Source organism: Bubalus bubalis, chromosome 6, assembly GCF_019923935.1.
Source record: "Bubalus bubalis isolate 160015118507 breed Murrah chromosome 6, NDDB_SH_1, whole genome shotgun sequence".
Taxonomy (NCBI): Eukaryota; Metazoa; Chordata; class Mammalia; order Artiodactyla; family Bovidae; genus Bubalus; species Bubalus bubalis.
Genome location: NC_059162.1, coordinates 99,916,755 through 99,937,792, shown reverse-complemented (window position 1 = coordinate 99,937,792; position 21,038 = coordinate 99,916,755). Strand labels below are relative to the sequence as shown.

At 38.3% G+C, this 21,038-nt stretch overlaps 1 protein-coding gene across 7 annotated transcripts in view; it reads left to right on the top strand.

The window, feature by feature from the left end:
* Positions 1-21,038, top strand: part of MAST2 (microtubule associated serine/threonine kinase 2) — a 211,437-nt gene that overhangs the window by 26,919 nt on the left and 163,480 nt on the right. For all 7 annotated transcript variants that reach the window (XM_044945064.2, XM_044945062.2, XM_044945063.2 and 4 more), the window contains exon 3: positions 1,572-1,714. In XM_044945064.2, coding sequence (XP_044800999.2) covers positions 1,572-1,714 — 143 coding nt within the window. The remainder of the gene's footprint in view (positions 1-1,571; positions 1,715-21,038) is intronic.

Genomic DNA, 21,038 nt, shown 5'->3' with positions numbered 1-21,038 from the left:
TCTTCTCTTTTCCCTCCCTCGAAACCATTTATATATACTTCATTATATTTAAATATACATTTAAAATTTTATGTAAGTATATAAACTTTATTTTAAAAATAAAAATTGAGATCATATGCTATATACTTCCTTTCTGCTATTTTCACTCAACTGAGAACATTGAACATTTTCTCCTGGCTGCAATGTTGAGCTGCCTCATTATTTTTAATGGGTTCAGTATGTCATTATATGGAGATATTATAATTTCTTTAATTTGTAGTGATCATTTATTTTATCCCCCATTTTATTATAGTGAGAGCATTGCTAGGGTTAACTTTCTGGTCTACTTTTTTTTCCCTTTGCATTCCTACAAATGGAATGCTATGTCCAGGCTTACTCAAATTAAAATTATAATAGGTTTTGCTAAATTGCCCTCCAAATAAGTTCCATCACATTTTGTTTGCAGTAAAAGGGTATGTTATAGCAAAAAAAAACACCCAACCTACTTTTTGCTCATACCTCTTTATAAGAGTGGTTATTTCTCTGACGAATAGAATTTTGCAGGAAGAAGAAGAGTTTTTAAGTAAATTGGTGATCAAGTTAAAGCCAGGTGAATATGCAGAGCAGAATATTGAAGTTGAATGAGTGAATGGGTTTGGAAAAAGTAGAAAGAGATGAGGCCAGGGAGATAATATGGATTTATGGAGGATCTTTTTAGAGTTTTAAAAGTGTAACTTAGGACTTCCCTGTCAGTCCAGTGGTTAAAACTCTGTGCTTCCCCTGCAGGGTGTGTGGGTTCAGTCTCTGGTCAGGGAACTAAGATCTCACATGCCACATGGTGCTGCCAAATAAAAACAAAAAAACAAAACTAAAAAAGCAACAAAAAATGTGGCTTAATTGTTTAAACAGAAGGGAGTCATGAGAAGGGGATGACATGACCATATTTGTTTTGATTAGATCACTAGCACCAATGTGAAGAATGGTGTGAGGGAGGGGGTTGAAATAGGACTTGAACCTCAGCTAGAAAGTCATTGCAGTTCTAGGTGCTCAGTCTTTATAAATGACTTTCTTGCAGTCTTTCAGTGGGATTAAGGCACTCAGTCAACTTGGACTGAACACATGGAATCTGGCAAGAGCAGCATAGATTCACATGGAATCTGGCAAGAGCAGCAAAGACATAGTGTTTGTCTTCTGGAAACCTAAGGGCTAAACTTGTCTAGGAGAAGCTTTCAGCTCCACTGTTACCACATTGAGTTGATGAGAAACTAGGTAGGATGGAAGGGACTGGAAAACTCGTGGCCTTCTAGGTTGGGTGTTAGGTTGGAACAAGCCTGTTAGGTTGGAAGCTGGGCGGTTGCATGGTGGTGGATATTACAGAGAATTTAAAATCATCGACTCAGTTCAGTATTCCACTTGGATTTCTCCACTGCCAACATAGGTGGGATTTTTTAGAGGGCTGCAGATCCTAAAATGGATGTGGAGGGGCTTCACTTTGTTTTGGATCAATGTACTTTTAATCCATTTGCTGTCATTGTATTTTTTTCATTTTGTTAATTAATAATTTGTTAATTTTGCAAACGTTGTGTTTGAAGGTAAGCAGCTGCTCCCCTTGTCCGGCAGTGCACACAGCAGCGTGGGACAGGTGACTTGGCAGTCTTCAGGAGAAGCGTCCAACCTGGTGCGGATGAGGAATCAGTCCCTCGGACAGTCTGCGCCTTCTCTTACCGCTGGCTTGGTAAGTGTTAGTACAGATGCTCCCTTGCTCTGTGAACAGATCCTTGGTTGTCATTTGTCATTACTACAGCTATTATTTTTCCTTTAGGATTTGGCTAGATTAATTTCTCAAAGCAAACAACGGAAAAGGATGGAATTTAATGGACTATATTCTGAATGCACTCTCATGCTGTCACTGGTACTGACTATGTAATGAGAGTCAATAAAAAGATTCAGTATGATTTGAACCTTAATGGATAAATTTCCTGAGAAAGAGCTTTCTTATGGAAATGATTCTAAATCTTGTGAAGTTGTGTTGCTTCCGTATATAGCTCTGTGGTATACATATTTAGTACGCATCGATAGGGAACATGTTTTACACAGAGTAGGCACTTCAGTATATATTAAGTGAAAGAATGAGCCTCTTCTTTGTCTCGCTTTGTATAGTAGACAGGACCTAACAGGTTAAGCTGTATAGTCTGGGCAGGTTGTTTTCTGCCTGTTGTTGCGTCTTGTACCTTTTTACCCTCAGTGGTCTGTTTACTTAGGGAATCCATTGACTTTCTATTGATCTCAACCCTCTTCCCTCTATCTGTAAGACAAGGCAGACTAGTAATTTGCAGGATATAATAACAGAAGCTTGTTCCCATTAAGATAAGTTCATCTACTCTTTGGGACCATAAATCTTTTGGGTTGGCATAAAGGGAGTAGAAAGCTTTGTCCATTTGTTCATCCAAGAAAGTGGGGATGGGGGAAGAAGTCTTCTTATAGCAGGTGGGAAGTTAGTTTTTGGATCAAAAGATTTCTTGATATGACCTGAGGTTTGTGATTTTAGGCTACAGGGATAATTGGCATCATTTGTGGAACTTCCCCAACTTTTTATTTTGAAAATACCAAACTTGCATAAAAATGGAAAGAATGGCAATTAAACTTACTTAGATTGACCAATTTGGTTGTAACTTTATATTTTGTCACATTTGTTCTATCTGTGTGTATATGTATATATTTTTTTCCCTGAAGATTTCAAAGCAAGTAACAAACATTATGCTATCTCACTCTCAAGTATTTTTCCTAAAATCAAGAGACAGTCTCCTAAATAACCACAATATATAACGGACCCTTGAACAACAGGGATTTGAACTGAGTGGGCCTAATTATATATGGATTTTTTTCCCATGAATACTACCAGATCCATGGTTGGTTGAATCCTGGAATGCAGAACTGTGGATAGGGAGGACCAGCTGTAAATTTATACTTGGATTTTCCACTGCATGGGGATGGGGAGGGATTGGGAGATGTCAGCACCTCTAACCCTTGTGTTGTTCAAGAGTCATCTATATTACCAGATCTGAGAAGTTTAACATAAATTTAATTAAAAAAAATTTCAGATTTCTCCGCTTGTTTTCAACATGTCTATTAAAGCCCCACCTCTCTCCTCTTTTAACCTCTGGAACTTAAAAAAATCCATGCCCCATTGTAGAGATTTTGATCCAGTGGGTCTGGAGTGGTCCCAGGCATCCGTATTTGCTTTAAATACGCTCTTTTGAGAACTGCTGCCATTAAGGTAAAGCTGAATGTTTCATTTTAAGGTGGTTTGTTGCAGAGGAAATTACTGGACTGAGTTTGCTGAATTCCTAGCCTAACAATTGAAGTAGAATATTCCTGAATTAATTTTTTTTTAAAAAAAGCTTGTTGAAATATAATTCACATATGATAAAATTACTCATTTAAACTGTACAATTGAGTGATTTTTAGTATATTCATAGATGCAGCCATCACTGCAGTCAGTTTTAGAATATATTCATCATATCAGGAAGAATTCTTAGGCCCTTTAGTTATCACCTTATTTTCATCTCTCTCTGCTGCTACTGCTGCTAAGTCACTTCAGTCGTGTCTGACTCTGTGCGACCCCATAGACGGCAGCCCACCAGGCTCCGCCATCCTTGGGATTCTCCAGGCAAGAACACTGGAGTGGGTTGTCATTTCCTTCTCCAATGCATGAAAGTGAAAAGTGAAAATGAAGTCGCTCAGTCGTCTCGGACTCTTAACGACCCCATGGACTGCAGCCCACCAGGCTCTTCTGTCCATGGGATTTTCCAGGCAAGAGTACTGGAGTGGGGTGCCATTGCCTAATATACTTTCTGCCTGCATAGATTTACCTATTCTATCCATTTCATATAAATTGAATCCTATATGTGGCCTTTTGTAATTGGCTTCTTCCATTAAAATGATGTTTTTAAGGTTCCTCCATTGTGTAGCATGTATTATGTCACTCCTTTTTACCGCTGAATAGTATTCTATTGTATGAATATACCATATTTTATCTGTTTGTCAGTTGATTGACATTTGGGTTGTTTTTTCCTTTATTATGAATAATGAACATTTGTTTACAGCATTCATATGGACAGTTTTCATTTTTCTTGGGAGTGGAATTACTTGGTCTTATGATAACTGTTTAAGTGCAGCAGTGTTTGATAAACTGCAGTGTATGATGATTTTGGTTTCTTCACATCTTCATCAGCATTTGCTATTGTCTGTCTTGATTTTAGTCATCCTAGTAGTTCTGAAGTGATATCTGTGGTTTTGATTTGTGTTTTCCTAATGACAGTAAGCATCCTTTTATGTGATTATTGGCCCTTTGTATATCTTTTGAAGAAATGTGTATTCAGACTCTTTGCTCATTTAAAAAATTGGGTTATTTGTCTTTTTATGGGTGTATAAAATAATTACTTCTCTAGAACTGAATCTAGCTATGTCTTTCCTCCCAGGGATCTGCCTTTTGTTTCCTCTTGTGCTTTTCTTCCTCAGCAATTTACTTACTTATGGTAACCTCAGGCTAGTTCCTCCTTTTCCATCCTCGTAATCAAGGATTTCCAGTTGAAAATTTTATGTTTGATGGCACATTTGATAGTTAGTGTTGAATACTTTCCTTGCTGTACACTGAATATACCTTGATGCCACCCCAGCTTCTGTGGCATTTCTAAAAAAGTCTGTCCTATAATGTATCCTTGTTGTTAATAGAATCATGGCCATATACAGCCCACAGATCCATATATAGTCTGCAGACCCATATACAGTCCACAGACCCAGCCTCCAGAGAATTTTTGGGTCTACAAGATTCACATATAACAAAAAACCAATTTAAAAATAATAAGACAACATTTAATAGAATAAGGAACTAAGGGGACAGGAATTGTCTTGGGTGTAATGATTGGGGAGATAATTTGCAGGAGGTTAGATTTGACCAGCGTCTGGAGAACAATTAGCCAAAAGCCTGAGTGTAGCAACTATTTTCATTTTGAGGCCATCTGCGTGATTGTGTTTGTGAGATTTTTGGACTTCTCTCTCATTTCCTAGTATCTATTGAGAGGATTTCTCTGAATGTCCATTTTCCCTATATATGTAGAAACTATGATTCCAATGACTGGTTTCTAAAGCATGTATAAAAAGAATCATCCAATCATATTACTATATTGTATGTTCCTAGGGATAGGGAAGAACTTAGATGGCATCTTGTCCAAGATTAGTTATTCATCTTAAAATATATGCATGGTTCTATCTCTTGTTTGTGAAGATTCCTTAGAGAAGAAAATGGCAACTCACTCCAGTATTCTTGCCTGAAAAATCCCACAGACAGAGGAACCTGATGGGCTACAGTCCATGGGTTGCAGAGTCGGACATGACTGAGTGTGGCACATATTTGTTCAGGAACTGTTGACCAAAACCTCCCACCTAGGCCAGGCACAATGATATCTGCTTGCCTGAATTGTCTCACAACAGGAGGTTCCCGTAAAGAACTCGGTGCTGCTCCCCAAAACTAACCTGGAGAATTTGGGAAGGCCAAAAGGAGGAGGGAGGAGATGGTGTGTCCTGCCAACTGTCCAGAAGCCCTCACACTGAAATCCATCTTGGCTGAGAGACGCACAGGCCACCAGGAAGGACTCTGAGTCAGAGGAAATTTGGGCCAAGCAAGATGATTGGCCAGAGACAACCCGGAAACTAATCCTGTTACTGTAAAACCTGAGACTTCGAGCCATGTGGCAGAGCAGTTCTCCTGGGTTCCCTTACCCTGCTGCTCTCCACCTGGGTGTTCATTCCCAATAAAGTTTTTTGCTTTTTGCCTGCATGTGTCTCCTCAGACAGTTCATTTCCAAGTGTTGGACAAGAGCTCCACTCTTGGGCCCTGGAAGGGGTCCACCTTCCTACAATATATATACATATCCTTATATACTATAAATTATATGATATACATATATACATGTATATGTGTCTTAAGACATATATATATAAGAATATATATATATATAATCTTTAAGGTTAATTCCTGCTTTGCTTTCTCATGAATATGCCAAGTAGTATCTGCAACTTTGATCTTTGTCTAAGACTCACTCATCTGTTTATTCTGCCTCTGTGTTCCCCTAAACCAGTTCTTCAGCTGTTAACTAGCACCATGACCCCCCTTCCCTGCCCCGATAGCCCAAAACCAGAGACCTGGAAGTCTGTTTTGACTCTTCCTTTCCCTTATTCTCCCCCATCCAATCACCCAGTGAATCCTAGCTCCAAACATTTCTACGAGGTCTACCTTTTTTCACCTTAGACTTTTTTCACCAGTCTAAGCCACGTTTACAATCTCTTTGATCATTGCTGGGACCTCATTACTGTTAATTCATTCTTTTTCCTTTCTAACCACTCTCCACTCTAAAGTCTATTCTTTCAAAAAGAAAATCTGATTTTGGCTATTCTTTTTTCTTTTAGTTTTATCTTGTAAATTTTCATTTAGTTAATGTTTATCCAGCATCAATGTTTAAAATATTTCCATAGCTTCCTGTAACAATTATCATAAAATACAATAATCAGTCATTATTGAGTGGATGAATTTTCGTTGGCATTAGCAAATTGTCAATGAGAAATTGAGGCCACAGATGGAAAGATGAGGCTTGGGTGATTTTTCTCTGAAATCAGTCTGTTGGGTTCAAGTAATTTATACTGAGGTTGACCTAACCCATGAATTGTGCCAGACATTCAGATTTTAATAGAAGGGCTGTACATACCAGGAATCTAACTGATAGCGTTTGACTAATTCTTTCTTTATTGGTAGACAGGACCTTCACAGGACTGATGCATGCATACCAAGTTGCTTAGTCATGTCTGACTCTTTGCAACCCCATGGACTGTAGCCCTTTAGGCTCCTCTTTCCATGGAATTCTCCAGGCGAGAATACTGGAGTGGGTTGCCATATCTTTCTCCAGGGAATCTTCCCGACCCACAGATCGAACCCGCAGTTTTTGCATCTCCTGCATTAGCAAGCGAATTCTTTACCAACTGTGGTTATAGGAATTGTCATTTGCAAAGAATGGCTCTTTCCATCATCGTGTTCCTCGTTGACACGTAACGTTGTACCCGGTACATAGCAGGCAATGTCTAATTATTCACTGAAGGAGTAAAGGACTTTTGGAATACCTTTGCTAATATTATTGCTGGTTGGATTAACACTTGTTTGAAATATAATATCCACAAAAGAAGGTTGATTTAATGTGTTGGTACCAGCCTGAAATGATGTCACACAGACCTCTATTTTTATCCTTGTCCTAATTGCCATTTTAATCAATTTCTTGGATAAAGACACTGAAGAAATTACTTATTACATATGCTGATGGCACATTTCCATTGTTGAATGTTAAGTTCAGTCAGAGCCTCACAAATGACGGTTCAAGAAGGACCAGCACAATGAGATTTAACAGAGAGAAAAGTAACCTTTGAAAAGCCAAAGCACTGGATTGAAGGACTTACCTGGTGGTACATTGAATAGGAATCTGCCTGCCAATGCAAGGGACACGGATTTGATCTCTGGCCTGAGAAGATTCCACATGCCATGGGCAACTAAAGCCCGTGTGCCACAATTGCTGAGCCTGTGCACCGCAATTACTGAGCCCACACTCCAGCTGCAATTGCTGGAGCTTGTGTGCTCTAGAGCCCATGAGCCACAACTAATGAGCCCCTGGTCCACAACTACTGAAGCCCACACATCCTAGAGCCCACAAGCCGCAACTGCTGACTCCTTACAGTGGAAGCACGGAATCCTAACCATTGGACAGCCAGGGAATTTCCTATTATTGTTTTTATTTATTTATTCGGTTGTATTGGGTTTTAGTTGTGGTGCATGAGCTTGGTGGTTGCAGCCCAACTAAGCATGGGCTAGGTTGCCTCGGCATGTGGGATCTTTGTTCCCAACCCGTGATCAAAACTGGGTCTCCTGACTTGGAAGGTGGATTCTTAACCACTGGATCACCAGGAAAGTCCTATTATTGTATTCTTAACTTAGTGTTTCAGCACTTTTTTGAGGTGACATAACTGGGGTATGCTTTTGAAGTAATTGAGAATCCAAGGGACTTCCCTGGTGGTCCAGTGGTTAAGACTTTGGGCTTCCAGTGCAGGGTTCAGTCCCCTGCCAGGTAAGTAAAATCCCATATGCTTCATGGTGTGGCCAAAAAAAGCAGTCCAAGATACTCCTTTCAACCTTTCCCTGTGTTTCTTAACTCGTATGATTATTCTTTAATTTTCACACATGGCTTCAAAGAGAAATACCGTAGTTTTCAGATCTGTATGTGGTTGCGTCACCACCACCACCAAAATCATGATACAGATAAAGAAAATCATGATATGGAAATTTCTGTCACCCTGAAATATTCCCTTGTGTCCCTTTACAATCAGTTCTTTCCCCTGCCAGCCCTTGGCAAACACTAACCTGCTTTCTGTCTCTGATTTTTTTTGTCTTTTCCAGAATTTCTTGTAAATGGAATCATACAGCATGTGATCTTTTGTGTTTGACGTCTTTCACTTAACATAATGGTTTTGAGATTCATCCACCCTGTTTTTGAGCTTTGGTAGTTCCTTTTTATTGATGAAACAATTCCATTGGTCTGGGTATATCAGACTTTGTTTATTCACCAGTTGATGATCATTTGGATTGCTTCTCGTTTTTTGCCTGTTGTGGAGAAAACTGCTATGAAAGTTTGTGTACAAGTATTTGTGTGGACTTATGCTTTCATTTCTGTTGGATAAATACCTACGAATGAGATTCCTGGAATATATGTCAAGTGTTTGGTGTATGTTTATCTAGATGAGAAACTGGCATTTTTGCATTCCCACCAGCAGTTGTTCCACATCCTTTTCAGTACTGGGTATTGTTATTTTAATTTTAGCCATTCTAATGGGTGTGTAGGGATATCTCATTGTGGTTTTAATTTGCATATCCCTGATGACCAGTGAGGCTGAAAAGCAATTCAGCCTCTTTAGTCATCAGGGATATATATATATATATATATAGTGAATTGAAGTCGCTCAATCGTGTCCGCCTCTTTGTGACCCCATGGACTGTAGCCTATCAGGCTCCTCCATCCATGGGATTTTCCAGGCAAGAGTGCTGGAGTGGATTGCCATTTCCTTCTCCAGGGGATCTTCCCGACCCAGGAATCGAACCCAGGTCTCCTGCATTGCAGGCAGACATTTTACCATCTGAGCCACCAGGGAAGCCCCTTTTATATATATATATATATATACACACACACAAACACCCACACACTTTTAAAAAAGTGAATTAAGTTTTTATTCAAAATTAAAAGCAGAATTTTAAAGAAACTTTTATAAATAACATAAAAGAAAGTTAGGAGGGACAATCACAAGTCTGCAAAAATAATTACAAAAGTATCTAAGGCAAAAAAAAAGAACCAATATCTAAGGCAGCATGAATACAGACCATGTCACAGCATGGTGACCTAACTGTGATATAAATAAGACATAACTAACATTTGCACCAAGACCAGAATTTTTTAAAAAAGCAAAACATAACTTGAGAGGCTTAGTTCTGCTTGAGCTTCACCCAGATCCTTAATGGGTTTACACTATGTCATTGTTTTAAACAAACACATCATGTCAAACTATAAATTACATAGATGTGATTCTTTGAATTACTTGTTCAGATCTGTCCTTTAAAAATTTTAGGTTGTTTCTCTTCTTATTATTGAATGTTATGAGTTCTTTGTATATTCTGGATACAAATTATATATCAGTTCAGTTCAGTCGCTCAGTTGTGTTTGACTCTTTGCAACCCCATGAACCACAGCACGCCAGGCCTCCCTGTCTATCATCAACTCCTGGAGTCTACCCAAACCCATGTTCATTGAGTCGGTGATACCATCCAACCATCTCATCCTCTGTCGTCCCCTTCTCCTCCTACCCTCAATCTTTCCCAGCATCAGGGTCTTTTCAAATGAGTCAGCTCTTTGCATCAGGTGGCCAAAGTATTGGAGTTTCAGCTTCAGCATCAGTCCTTCCAATGAATATTCAGGACTGATTTCCTTTAGGATGGACTGGTTGGGTCTCCTTGCAGCCCAAGGGATTCTCAAGAGTCCTCTCCAACACCACAGTTCAAAAGCATCAATTTTTGGGCACTCAGCTTTCTTTATAGTCCAACTCTCAGATCTGTACATGACCACTGGAAAAACCATAGCCTTGACTAGACAGACCTTTGTTGACAAAGTAATGTCTCTGCTTTTTAATATGCTATCTAGGTTGGTCATAACTTTCCTTCCAAGGAGTAAGTGTCTTTTAATTTCATGGCTGCAGTCACCATCTGCAGTGATTTTGGAGCCCCCCAAAATAAAGTCTGACACTGTTTCCACTGTTTCCCCATATATTTCCTATAAAGTGATAGGACTGGATGCCATGATCTTAGTTTTCTAAATATTGAGCTTTAAGCCAACTTTTTCACTCTCTTCTTTCACCTTCATCAAGAGGCTCTTTAGTTCTTCTTCATTTTCTGCCATAAATGCTAAGTATTTCTCCCTGTCTGTGGCTTATGTTTTCATTTTCTTATCACTGTTTTGTACAAAAATCTATATATAAAATTAGGCAAAGATCAACTGTATTTCTATAACACAATGAAATTGAAATTACTATTTATAATTGCTTACAAATGAAATAACCCACTCCAGTGTTCTCGCCTGGAGAATCCCAGGGACGGCAGGGCCTGGTGGGCTGTTGTCTATGGGGTCGCACAGAGTCGGACACGACTGAAGCGACTTAGCAGTAGCAGCAGCACAATTGAAATAAAGTGAAATTTTTAAAAGTTATTTGCAAGACCGGTACATTTTATTTTTTTTTAAGACCAGTATATTTTAAAGTACAAAACATTACTGAGAGAATTTAAAAAAGACTTAAGTGATTGGAAAATATATGTTTATGGATTGGAAGACTCAGTGTCATTAAGATGTAAATTCTCCTATTGATCTATAAATTCAGTGCGCTTCCAGTCAAAACCCAAGCAGTATTTTTCAGAAATTTATATTGAAATGGAAAGGGCCTAAAATAACGAAAACAATATTAAAAAAGAAGACCAGAGTTGAAGGAATCATCCCACTTGATTTTATGAGTCTCTATAAAGGAGATCAGTCCTGTGTATTCATCATTGGAAAAACTGATGTTGAGAGTGAAACTCCAATACTTTGGCCACCTGATGCGAAGAGCTGACTCATTTGAAAAGACCCTGATGCTGGGAAAGATTGAGGGCAGGAGGAGAAGGGGACGACAGAGGATGAGATGGTTGGATGGCATCACCGACTCAATGGACATGGGTTTGGGTGCACTCTGGGAGTTGGTGATGGACAGGGAGGCCTGGCATGTTGCGGTTCATGGGGTCACAAAGAGTTGGACACGACTGAGCGACTGAACTGAACTGAAAGGTACGCTAATCGACATTGTGATCTTGGTATAAAGATACACAAATCACTGAAACAGAATAGAAAATGTAGAAATAGACAAATATGTGGGGTAATTTAATGGTAAAAGATAGTCATTCCAACAATGGTGCTAGAACAGTTTACATGGGGGAAAAAATGCACCTTGATCCTTACCCCATGTTATATATAAAAATTAAGTTGAAGTGGGTAATTGACAGTTGTAAGAGCTGAAGTTATAAAGCATATAAAGGAAAACAGGAGAAAGTCTGTGATTTTGGATGAGGCAAAGGTTTCTCAGGGCACAAAAAGCACAAGCCATAAGAAGGAAAAAGTTTGACTTTATCAAGTAGTATAAAATATTGAAGTGTTCAATGTATTAAGAATTATAGGAGTACATGTTTTAAAAAGTGCATTCACTGCCTATTAACTTGAGAATCCCTCTCCTTCCACTCTTGGTTTCTTTCTTTTTTGTAAGAGGAATGTGTTTCTTATGCCATCTAGTGTCTTTTCAAAGGTATGAGAATAAGGTTTCATCAGTTCAGTTCAGTCGCTCAGTCGTGTCCGACTCTTTGCGACCCCGTGAATCACAGCACGCCAGGCCTTGGTATTCATCACCAACTCCTGGAGTTTACCCAAACTCATGTCCATCAAGTCGGTGATGCCATCCAACCATCTCATCCTCTGTCATCCCCTTCTCCTGCCCTCAGTCTTTCCCAACATCAGGGTCTTTTCCAGCTCTTTGCATCAGGTGGCCAAAGTATTGGAGTTTCAGCTTCAACATCAGTCCTTCCAATGAATACCCAGGACTGATCTCCTTTAGGATGGACTGGTTGGACCTCCATAAGAGTTTTAAATAAAAGTTGGGAAACTTTCATGAGATTTCCACAGAATATTAGCAGTCTGATTGCTTGTTCTCAAGAATATTTTTGAGAAGCAAAAGAATAGGCTAATTATCTTACCTGAACAAATTTTGAGCTGAATTTTATAAACATTTTTATATCTTTGTGATAGTTTGTAAAGAATGTAAGATGTACAACTTCAAAAATAGTGGTTTCCATATTTAAAACATTTAAAATTTAAAAAATTTTAGATAAATTAGTTGATTGATTAGGACTATTGGAAGACATCTTATTGACTTTATTAAGAGTTAGAATAAATGACAGTGTTTATGCAAGTATTTCATAAAGAAAAAAGGATTATTAAATCACTAGTTAAAAGTTATAGCTACAGATTTTGTTCTGTTTTGTTTTTGTTTTAAATTTTTTACAAAAAGTCTTTTAAATTGGACCATTAATGCTGTGTATTGCTGTGTATAAGTGTAATAGTGCTGAGGAAAGATTGAAAGGTGTTGATATTGGCACATTCTGTCATGTAAAGAAAATAGAATTACTGGAGATATTTGAGTTGGAGTAGGCTTCCCTGGTGGCTCAGACAGTAAAGAATCTGCCTACAATGCGGGGGATGTGGGTTTGATCCCTGGGTCTGGGGAAGATCCCTGGGTTGGGAATACCCCTTGGAGAAGGGAATAGGGAATGGCAACCCACTCCAGTATTCTTACCTGGAGAATTCTATGGAGAGAGGAGCTTGGCAGGGTACAGTTCATGGGGTCTCAACGAGTTGGACATGACTGAGCGACTAATACACACATTTGAGTTGGGGTAGAGAACTAATTTTACTAGACCTTATACTTGGGTTCTTTTACATATATTATCCTTTATTTTCTCTGGAACATGAATTTTCTTCTTGTAAGCTAGACATAGTTAACCTTATTTTATAGGTGAGGAAATTCAGACCTGCAGAGATATATTCATTTGTCCATTCATTCCACAAATATTTTTGAGGTACCCACTATGTATCACCACTGTACTGGATGCTGGTAATACAACAGTGAACAATACAAAGTAAAGTACTTTGCTATAGGATAGTGGGTGAATATTAGAATAGGGACTCAAAACTGGGTCTGACTCTGGGGTCTGTTTCAAGACTTGTAGGTAAGTAGAGAGGAAAGTCTTCAGCAAGTTGGAAAATTTGAATTGCATTTTTTTGCTTTGACTTGATACTCTTATTTTCTTAACTATTCAGATACTGAAGATTTTGATCAGGATTACATATAGGTAAAATTTTACTTGATTTTGATTACATAAAAATTTCTCTTTTAAGTTAAAAAGACTTTCTCTTCTTTAGAGTATGCAAATGAAGTTGAAAATATGTTTAATTTTATCCTACATAAAATGGTTTTGGCTGGAAAAAGAACAGACAAATTATAATAAAGAGATATAGGCAAGATGTGAAATGGCAATATAGACATAGCACCTTTTCCTTGATAATAACCTGGTGCTGTTACCAACCCTAGGCCTGAAAGGGTGAGGGGAGGAAGTGACCCTTGGAACTTGGAGACAGAGGAGGCTGTGTGTAGAAGATGACCTGACAGCATGACTTGCCATTGTGTGATACAGCCTAACACAACCCTGTGGCGACTAACCCAGGAGAAAAGTCTTCTCTACTCTGTCCCTTACCTTCTGTTCTTTCTCCAATCTCCTGCTGGTGCTACCTGTTGGTTGAACCCATTTGAATGAAGAGGGCAAGGGAACCTGTTGACGTGGGCCTGCATAATGAGCCTGTATCTGGAGCGACAAATGGATGGTATCTTGTACATCTTGCAATTATTTTAAACGATGAGCCTATTTATAATTTTGACTATGAATTATGTTGTTATATTACAGTTTTATTCAAAGCACTGGTAATTTTCTTTTTAGTAAACCTTTTTTTGAGTGTGTCTTCATCCCAGAAACCTTCTCTTGTAGTTCAGAAATTCTGTCATTATACAGTTCTGGTTCATTAAAATAAATGTAAATGTAGCATTTACTATGCCTTAAATTTGTGTGTGTAAAAACTTAAGTTTTTTTTTTTTTTAAATAATGCATAGTAGCAAATAGCAGTTATTCTGTAAACTTTTCGTAAATTCTATTTTCAAGTGGGAAATCAGAGTACTCGATATGTCTCTTGGCCTCTTATTTGGAATATATTGTTCCCCTTACTTAGATTTTTCAGTCAACTTCTGCACATCTTTTAAGATTCAGTTCAATGATTCCCTCTATTCTGAAGACTTTTGTGACTCCCCCATCCTAAACAGAGTTTTTAAACTTTATTTTTAGCACAATTAAACCTTATACAACCTTTCTTTCTCTACATAGGTGGTAGGCTCCAAGAATGTGAATGAAGATTGAGAGTGGTTAAACTAGTTGACTCCGATAGAAGATGCATTGCTTTGTACAGATTGCTTAACTTTCCTGTAATGCTTTTTCTTTGTAAAATGGGAATAAAAAATATCTAAAATAGGTATTCTCTTTTTGTCTTAAATATTAAATAAATTTGTAGATGTAAAGTTTAGAACAATGCTTGGTACATAGTAAACTCTAGGAGACATTAGATAATGATATGATTATTATTTAAATTTTCTCTCACCTGATAGTCTTTAAGTGTGTGTTTCTCTTTACACTTGGATTCCAGAGCATCGCACAACACATAGCATGTAGTGGGTTCCTGTAAACATTTGCACAGGGAATTGGTTTTGAGTATTCTGATATTCTTATTGTCCTTAACACTTAATTTCTAAAATTGTGAATAGTTGTTTTACTGAAAGCATTATGAAGATTGCTTTCAACATCCTTCTCTCCGTGAACATGTCTCTTCATTTTTCTTTCCTCAGGGTTAACATTTGTAAATATTTGCTGAGAATCTTGGTAGAAGATTGCATCTATCACTAGATTTTATGTATTTTTGAAATTTATTTATTTTGGCTCTGCTGGGTCTTCGTTGCTGTGCACAGGCTTTTCTCCAGTTGTGGCAAGCGGGAGCTTCTCTCTAGTGGTGCTCAGGCTTCTCGTGGTGGTGGCTTCTCCTTGTTGCAAAGCTCAGGCTCTAGGGCATGCAGGCTTCAAGGGTTGTGGCACTCAGACTTCGTTGTTCTGCAGCATGTGGGATCCTCCTGAACCAGGGATTTCCTGCGAATGCAGGAAACACAGGTAATAAACTTTTTGATAGCAAGGTTAGTTTCTTACAAAAATTTCCTTCCATTCACTGCCTCTTGCAACAGCCATCTAACATAATATTTGCTGTTTATCTGTAGTAGTTGAGTCAACAAACGTCAGGTGAAATGAGTTTTTCTAAAAATTATCTGCTTATGGTGTATAACTCAGGTCTTTTTATGGTATATAACTCACAGCTTCCAAGTGAGTTGTCATTCTGCATTTTTGCAATGTGTCTTTTCTCATCTGTAGAATATCTAGAGTACAAAACTGGTTCAAGCGTGTGCAGACTGGTAGCACTGGTGCAGACTGGTAGCACTTGAAAGAGAGGAATGTTAAGAAAGAGTAGTGTGCTATGCAGAAAAGAGTTAATAAGGCCTGAGATTGCTGTCCTTAAAAAGGCATGCAAGATTGGCCCTTGGTTAGCATCTGGAAACGCATGGTAAACTGCTTCTTACACTGATAAAGTTTTCCCAAAATGATGAGAGTGACTGGCTGTGTTTGAACTATCCAAAGAATGTGAATATCTGTTTTTCTGGAGGCCTGGAATTTTGGTATGCAGCAGGCAGAGTGTACCTGCGTAACCAGCTCCGGTAAAAACTTGGAGCACTGAGTCTGATGACCTACACTAGTAGGCAGTGCTTAATGTGCGTTGTCAAAATCTGTTGCTGGAGGAATTAAATGTGCCTGTGTATCTTCACTGGGAGAGAACTCTTGAAAGCTTGCCTCCGTTTTCCTCCAGACTTTGTCATGTACCTTTTCTCTTTGCCAATTTTGTTTTGTTTCCTTTTTCTGTAGTAAGTTTTAGTCATGAGTACAAGTATATGCACAGTCCCCTGAGTCCTCCTAGAGAGTTGTTAAACCTAGGGGTGGCCTTAAGGGTCCCTGACAAAGGTAGCCTTTGAAGGGTTTGTGGAAATGGCCAAAGGTAGCTCCCCAGATTTACATTAATGGTTGGGGTCGAAGATTGTTTTAGGTGCAGTTAACTTGAGATCATTGCATAGCACCCAAGATTGAGCCATCCTTTACTCTACCACTGCCCCAGAATTGGCATTATTTGCCTTTTACCCTCAGGATGACATTGCTTCTGCCATGTCTTCCTGTTTTTTTATGGCACATAAAACAGATGGAAAAGAGCTAGGCTCTATTTTCTTGATCTTTTACCTCTTTGCAGCATACTTTATTGTCATTATTTTTATTCAGTTAATGTTAGATATATGGCCACTGTGTTGAAGTATTATACTGGGAGCTGTGGGTGATTAAAAAATAAAAATAAGACACACTGCTTAAACTGCCTCTGTTTCTTTCATTCTTTCTCCACCCGCCGTACTTCTCCCAATCTTAATATAACCCTCTTCTCTTTTTCCTTTGTCTCAGGATTTCCTGATTAATATTTTCTCTTTGTGAATATATTTAACAGTTTTCTTGGGCGGTTAGAAAAAAAAAACTGCTTGGGTGGGATGAATTGAGAGAGTAGCGTTGACATATATACACTACCATGTGTAGAATAGAGAGCTAGGGGGATAGCCTGGAACTCGTTGGTGACCAGGAGGGGTGGGATGGGGGGCTGGTGGGAGGGAGCCTTAAGAGGGAGGGGATAGATATACATACACACACACACACACACACACACACACACTCATGGCTGATTCACCTTGTATGACAGAAACCAGCACAACATTGTAAAGCTTTATTTAAGTATCACCTCCAATTAAAAAAAAAATTCTCTTGGAATTTCCATCTTATATCCCCATACTTGCAAAATTATTTTGTACCACATAAAATGACAACCAAATTTTGGAGCCCATGCTTGTGTGTGGGTGTGTAGAGTAAACATGATTTATTACTGTGCTAAGTGAGGAAGAATTGTAGGAAAAGTTGTGACTTAAAATATTCCATCAGTGTTTAACATGAAATGCATATATAATAAGCATCTTTATAGCAATGTAAACACTGATAAGTTAAGGTGAACTTATGGTAATCCAATTGATCTGTGATCTATGTGAAACTAATATGCAGATTTCAGCCTAAGCTACTTATTACATAGAAGCATGTCTTCATCTGCTGTAGAACCTGTGAAATAATCTTGCTCTATAGAATGTTGTAAAGTTAGAGGTAAATTGACCAAAGTACACATTCTTTGGGCAAAGAGCTATAAAACAGAGATAATATAATTTTGAGGATATTATATACCTTTAAATCAGGGTAATGTATCTATGGACTTTCAGGGACCCTTCCTAAATCTCATCTGGTTTAGGTTAGAACTGAAGCATGCTATATCTACCTATTGTCTGGACTTTTATTCAGCAAATAATGTTTTTTAGTATCCACATGGTGTCAGGATTTGGGATGAATGGGCTTCCCTGGTGGCTCAGACAGTAAAGAATCTACTTGCAATGCTGGAGACCTGGGTTCAATCCCTGGGTCGGGAAGGTCCCCTGGAGGAATGCATGGGAACCTACTCCAGTATTCTTGCCTGGAGAATTCCCATGGACAGAAGAGCCTGGTAGGCTACAGTTCTTGGGGCCACAAAGAGTCGGACATGACTGAGCAACTAAGCATAGCACATTACAGCTGAGAAAGTAATATATATAAGACATTGTCCTTATTCTTAGAGAACTAAATAATACTTTCTGTATAATTGCTATCATAGAAAACTGTGTGGGGCATAGTTTGGGCACAATAGGTAGTGATCAGTTCTGGATGTGGGTGAGAATTAAAAGCTTAGTAATGATAATGCTTGAGCTGGATTTTAAAGAATGATTAGAAATGATCAAAGGATGGTAAGAGTTGGTAAGAGTTGCCTGTGGGCAATAAATAACTTTTTCTAGGGAATGAAGGAAAACTTGATGGAATAGGCCTGGAAGGGTAAGATTTAAATATGAAAAGCTTTGGGCAGGGAGAAGGCCTTTCTGGAATAGGGAACATGAGATAAAGGTATGGTTGTCTAAAATCCTAGAAATAACAAGTAGTTCATTTTGGCTGGAGCATAGAGTTTATGTATTCATATTGTATGGCAGTCACTGTGTTTAGTGCTAACTGTGTCTTACTGACTAAGACAGACATGATCCCTCTATTCATGATGTCTAAGGGAAGAAATGGAGTGGTAGATAAGGTTGTGAACAGTAGATGGGTTAAATTATATTAAAGAGCAAAGGAGGTTGAATGTTAAAGGAGGCATTAGGACCTCATTTTTAGGTAGTGGAGAGCCCTTGAGGATGAACAGACTGAGAGTTTTGATTAGGGTACTGGGGAGTCATGGGGTGGAGGGAGTCTTTTGTGTAGAGGTGATAGCTGGAGTTGAAAAAGTGGGAGAGTGGTTGATGTGGGGGGAGGAGGGAGATAGTGTATTTTTAGTCTCAGAGGGTGTTTCTTGACTGAATGAGGGTCTGACCATGTTCTTTACTCCCTATGTACATCTCTTGCCTTCCTCATCAGTTTCTTTTACCTTTCCCCACTTTCTTGACCATTATTCTGAGTCCTCTCTTAATTGGCTTATTTATGAAATACGTTTCAGATTTTTTCTGCAACTAGAGATCTAATAGTTATCCTCTGCTTAGAAGCCTCCAATGATTATTCTTAAAATTACAGAGTCTTGATAGATCTTACAGAGTGATTTCATTAATCAAAAATCAAACAAACATCCCCCACTCTCCCCAAACACACTCACAAGATTATGTGAGCCAGGGCAGGTCTGGGTAGTGAAAAAAGAACTCTGGCTATAAAAAGTTGTTTTTAAAGCTCAGGAAATTTGTGCTAGAGATAGACCTTTAAGAGTCAAAGAATCATCTGTATGAAAATGGTAGTTGAAGCTATGAATGTGGATCAGTTCACTTGAGAAGAACATCAATGGATTAAAAAAGACAGACCGTTAGGGGAATCACACTTCTGTTAGATGATGATTGGCTTTAGGACAGGGATCGTGTCTTTCTGAATTTAATCTTTTTTGACTTCTCTGTGCCAGTTTGTTGTGCCAGGTGCTGGGTGCACAGAGAAGAATGAAATATAGTCTTTGTGCTTAGTAAGATCCCAGGCTTTCAGGACAAAGAGAGATGTGTAGTGAACAGTGCAGAGCAGAGGATGCTATTGGGGAGTGAGAGAAATTGCTGTTGAGCCTTGCATTTTCAGTAACTGTTCCATTATGTGTCACTCAGTGTGATTAGGAGGTTAAGGTTTTTGCTCTTTTTTTTTTTTAGGCAGTGTAATTAATTTGTGAATGTTTTATATTGCTGTGTTTAAAGAAGAAAACAACTATCCTTTCAAGAGATTAGTTGCCTCTGTTGTCCTTGATTGTAATTTTTGTATAGACTAGTACTATTAAGTGGGATGAAAAGATGCTTGCTACTATGCTTTTAGTGAAAATGCCTGGAGAATTAATTATAAGCAGGAAGATTTATATTGAAACAAATCATATAATTTCTCTTAACGAGTGATAAGAATTAACTCCTCTTTCTCCTATTCATTTGGTAATGTTTAGGAAATACTTATTTAATACTTCTTTCTGACTTGTATGAAAGGTGTTGAGTATACAGGGGTGAAAAAATAAATATGGTTCATGTCCTTGTGAAATCTAGACCTTCATGGCGGGGGGGTTTAACACATTTTTAAAAGAATATGTGTATAATTATAAATCAGCATTGATGCAGTTGTTGCTGCTTAGTCACTCGGTTCTGTCCAACTCTTTTTCAACCCCATGGACTGTAGCCCACCAGTGTCCTCTGTTCATGGGATTTCCAAGCAAGAACACTGAAGTGGGTTGCCATTTCCTTTGCCAGGGGATCAGCCCAACCCAGGGATCTAACCTGCATTGCTGGAGGATTCTTGACTGCTGAGCCACCAGGGAAGCCCATGGATGCTGTTATATAGCTGTAAATGTCAATGAAAGAATTAAATTATTATCAGCACTATCAAAGTGTTTAAAATGTATTTTGCTACAAATGAATGAATCTGGGTGTTTTGTTTACCTGGTATGACTGTATGGAGTTGTGGTCTGTTGTCTTCTGTACTGTGACTCTTGATCTGTATTTCAGAATGCTGGAATTAAGAGCACCTCTGTCCAACAAAACTTTTTACAAGACATTGTATTGGATCTTCTATAGTTGTTTATGTTCCTGATTATGAATGCAAGTGTAAATTGCTATACTGTGTGTATTAAAGGGATGGATAGGCATCTGATCTAGCCTTCTTGTAGATTCATGTGCTGTTATTCTACTTGGTACTTGCCTACTTATATAAACAGTCAGAGATTTGCTAAAGAATAATTATATCTTTCCCTTAGAAGTAATTTATTGGAGGTATTAATTAGTATTTCCATATCAACTAGCATTTTTTTTAATAACAGGGCCAATTTTGAAGGGCTCATTTACTACATGATTAAAAATAATAACATTTGTTAAATACATCCTATGTGCTAGGGGGTTTGCTGAGTATTTGAAATGGATTAGCTTTATTTAATCCTTATAACAGCCCTATGAGACAGGCATGCTTACTCAACCAATGTATGAATTGAGGACATGGAGATTTAAAAGTGGGTAACTTGTCCAAGTTCATGCAGATGGTCATGATAGAAATATGGTTTGAA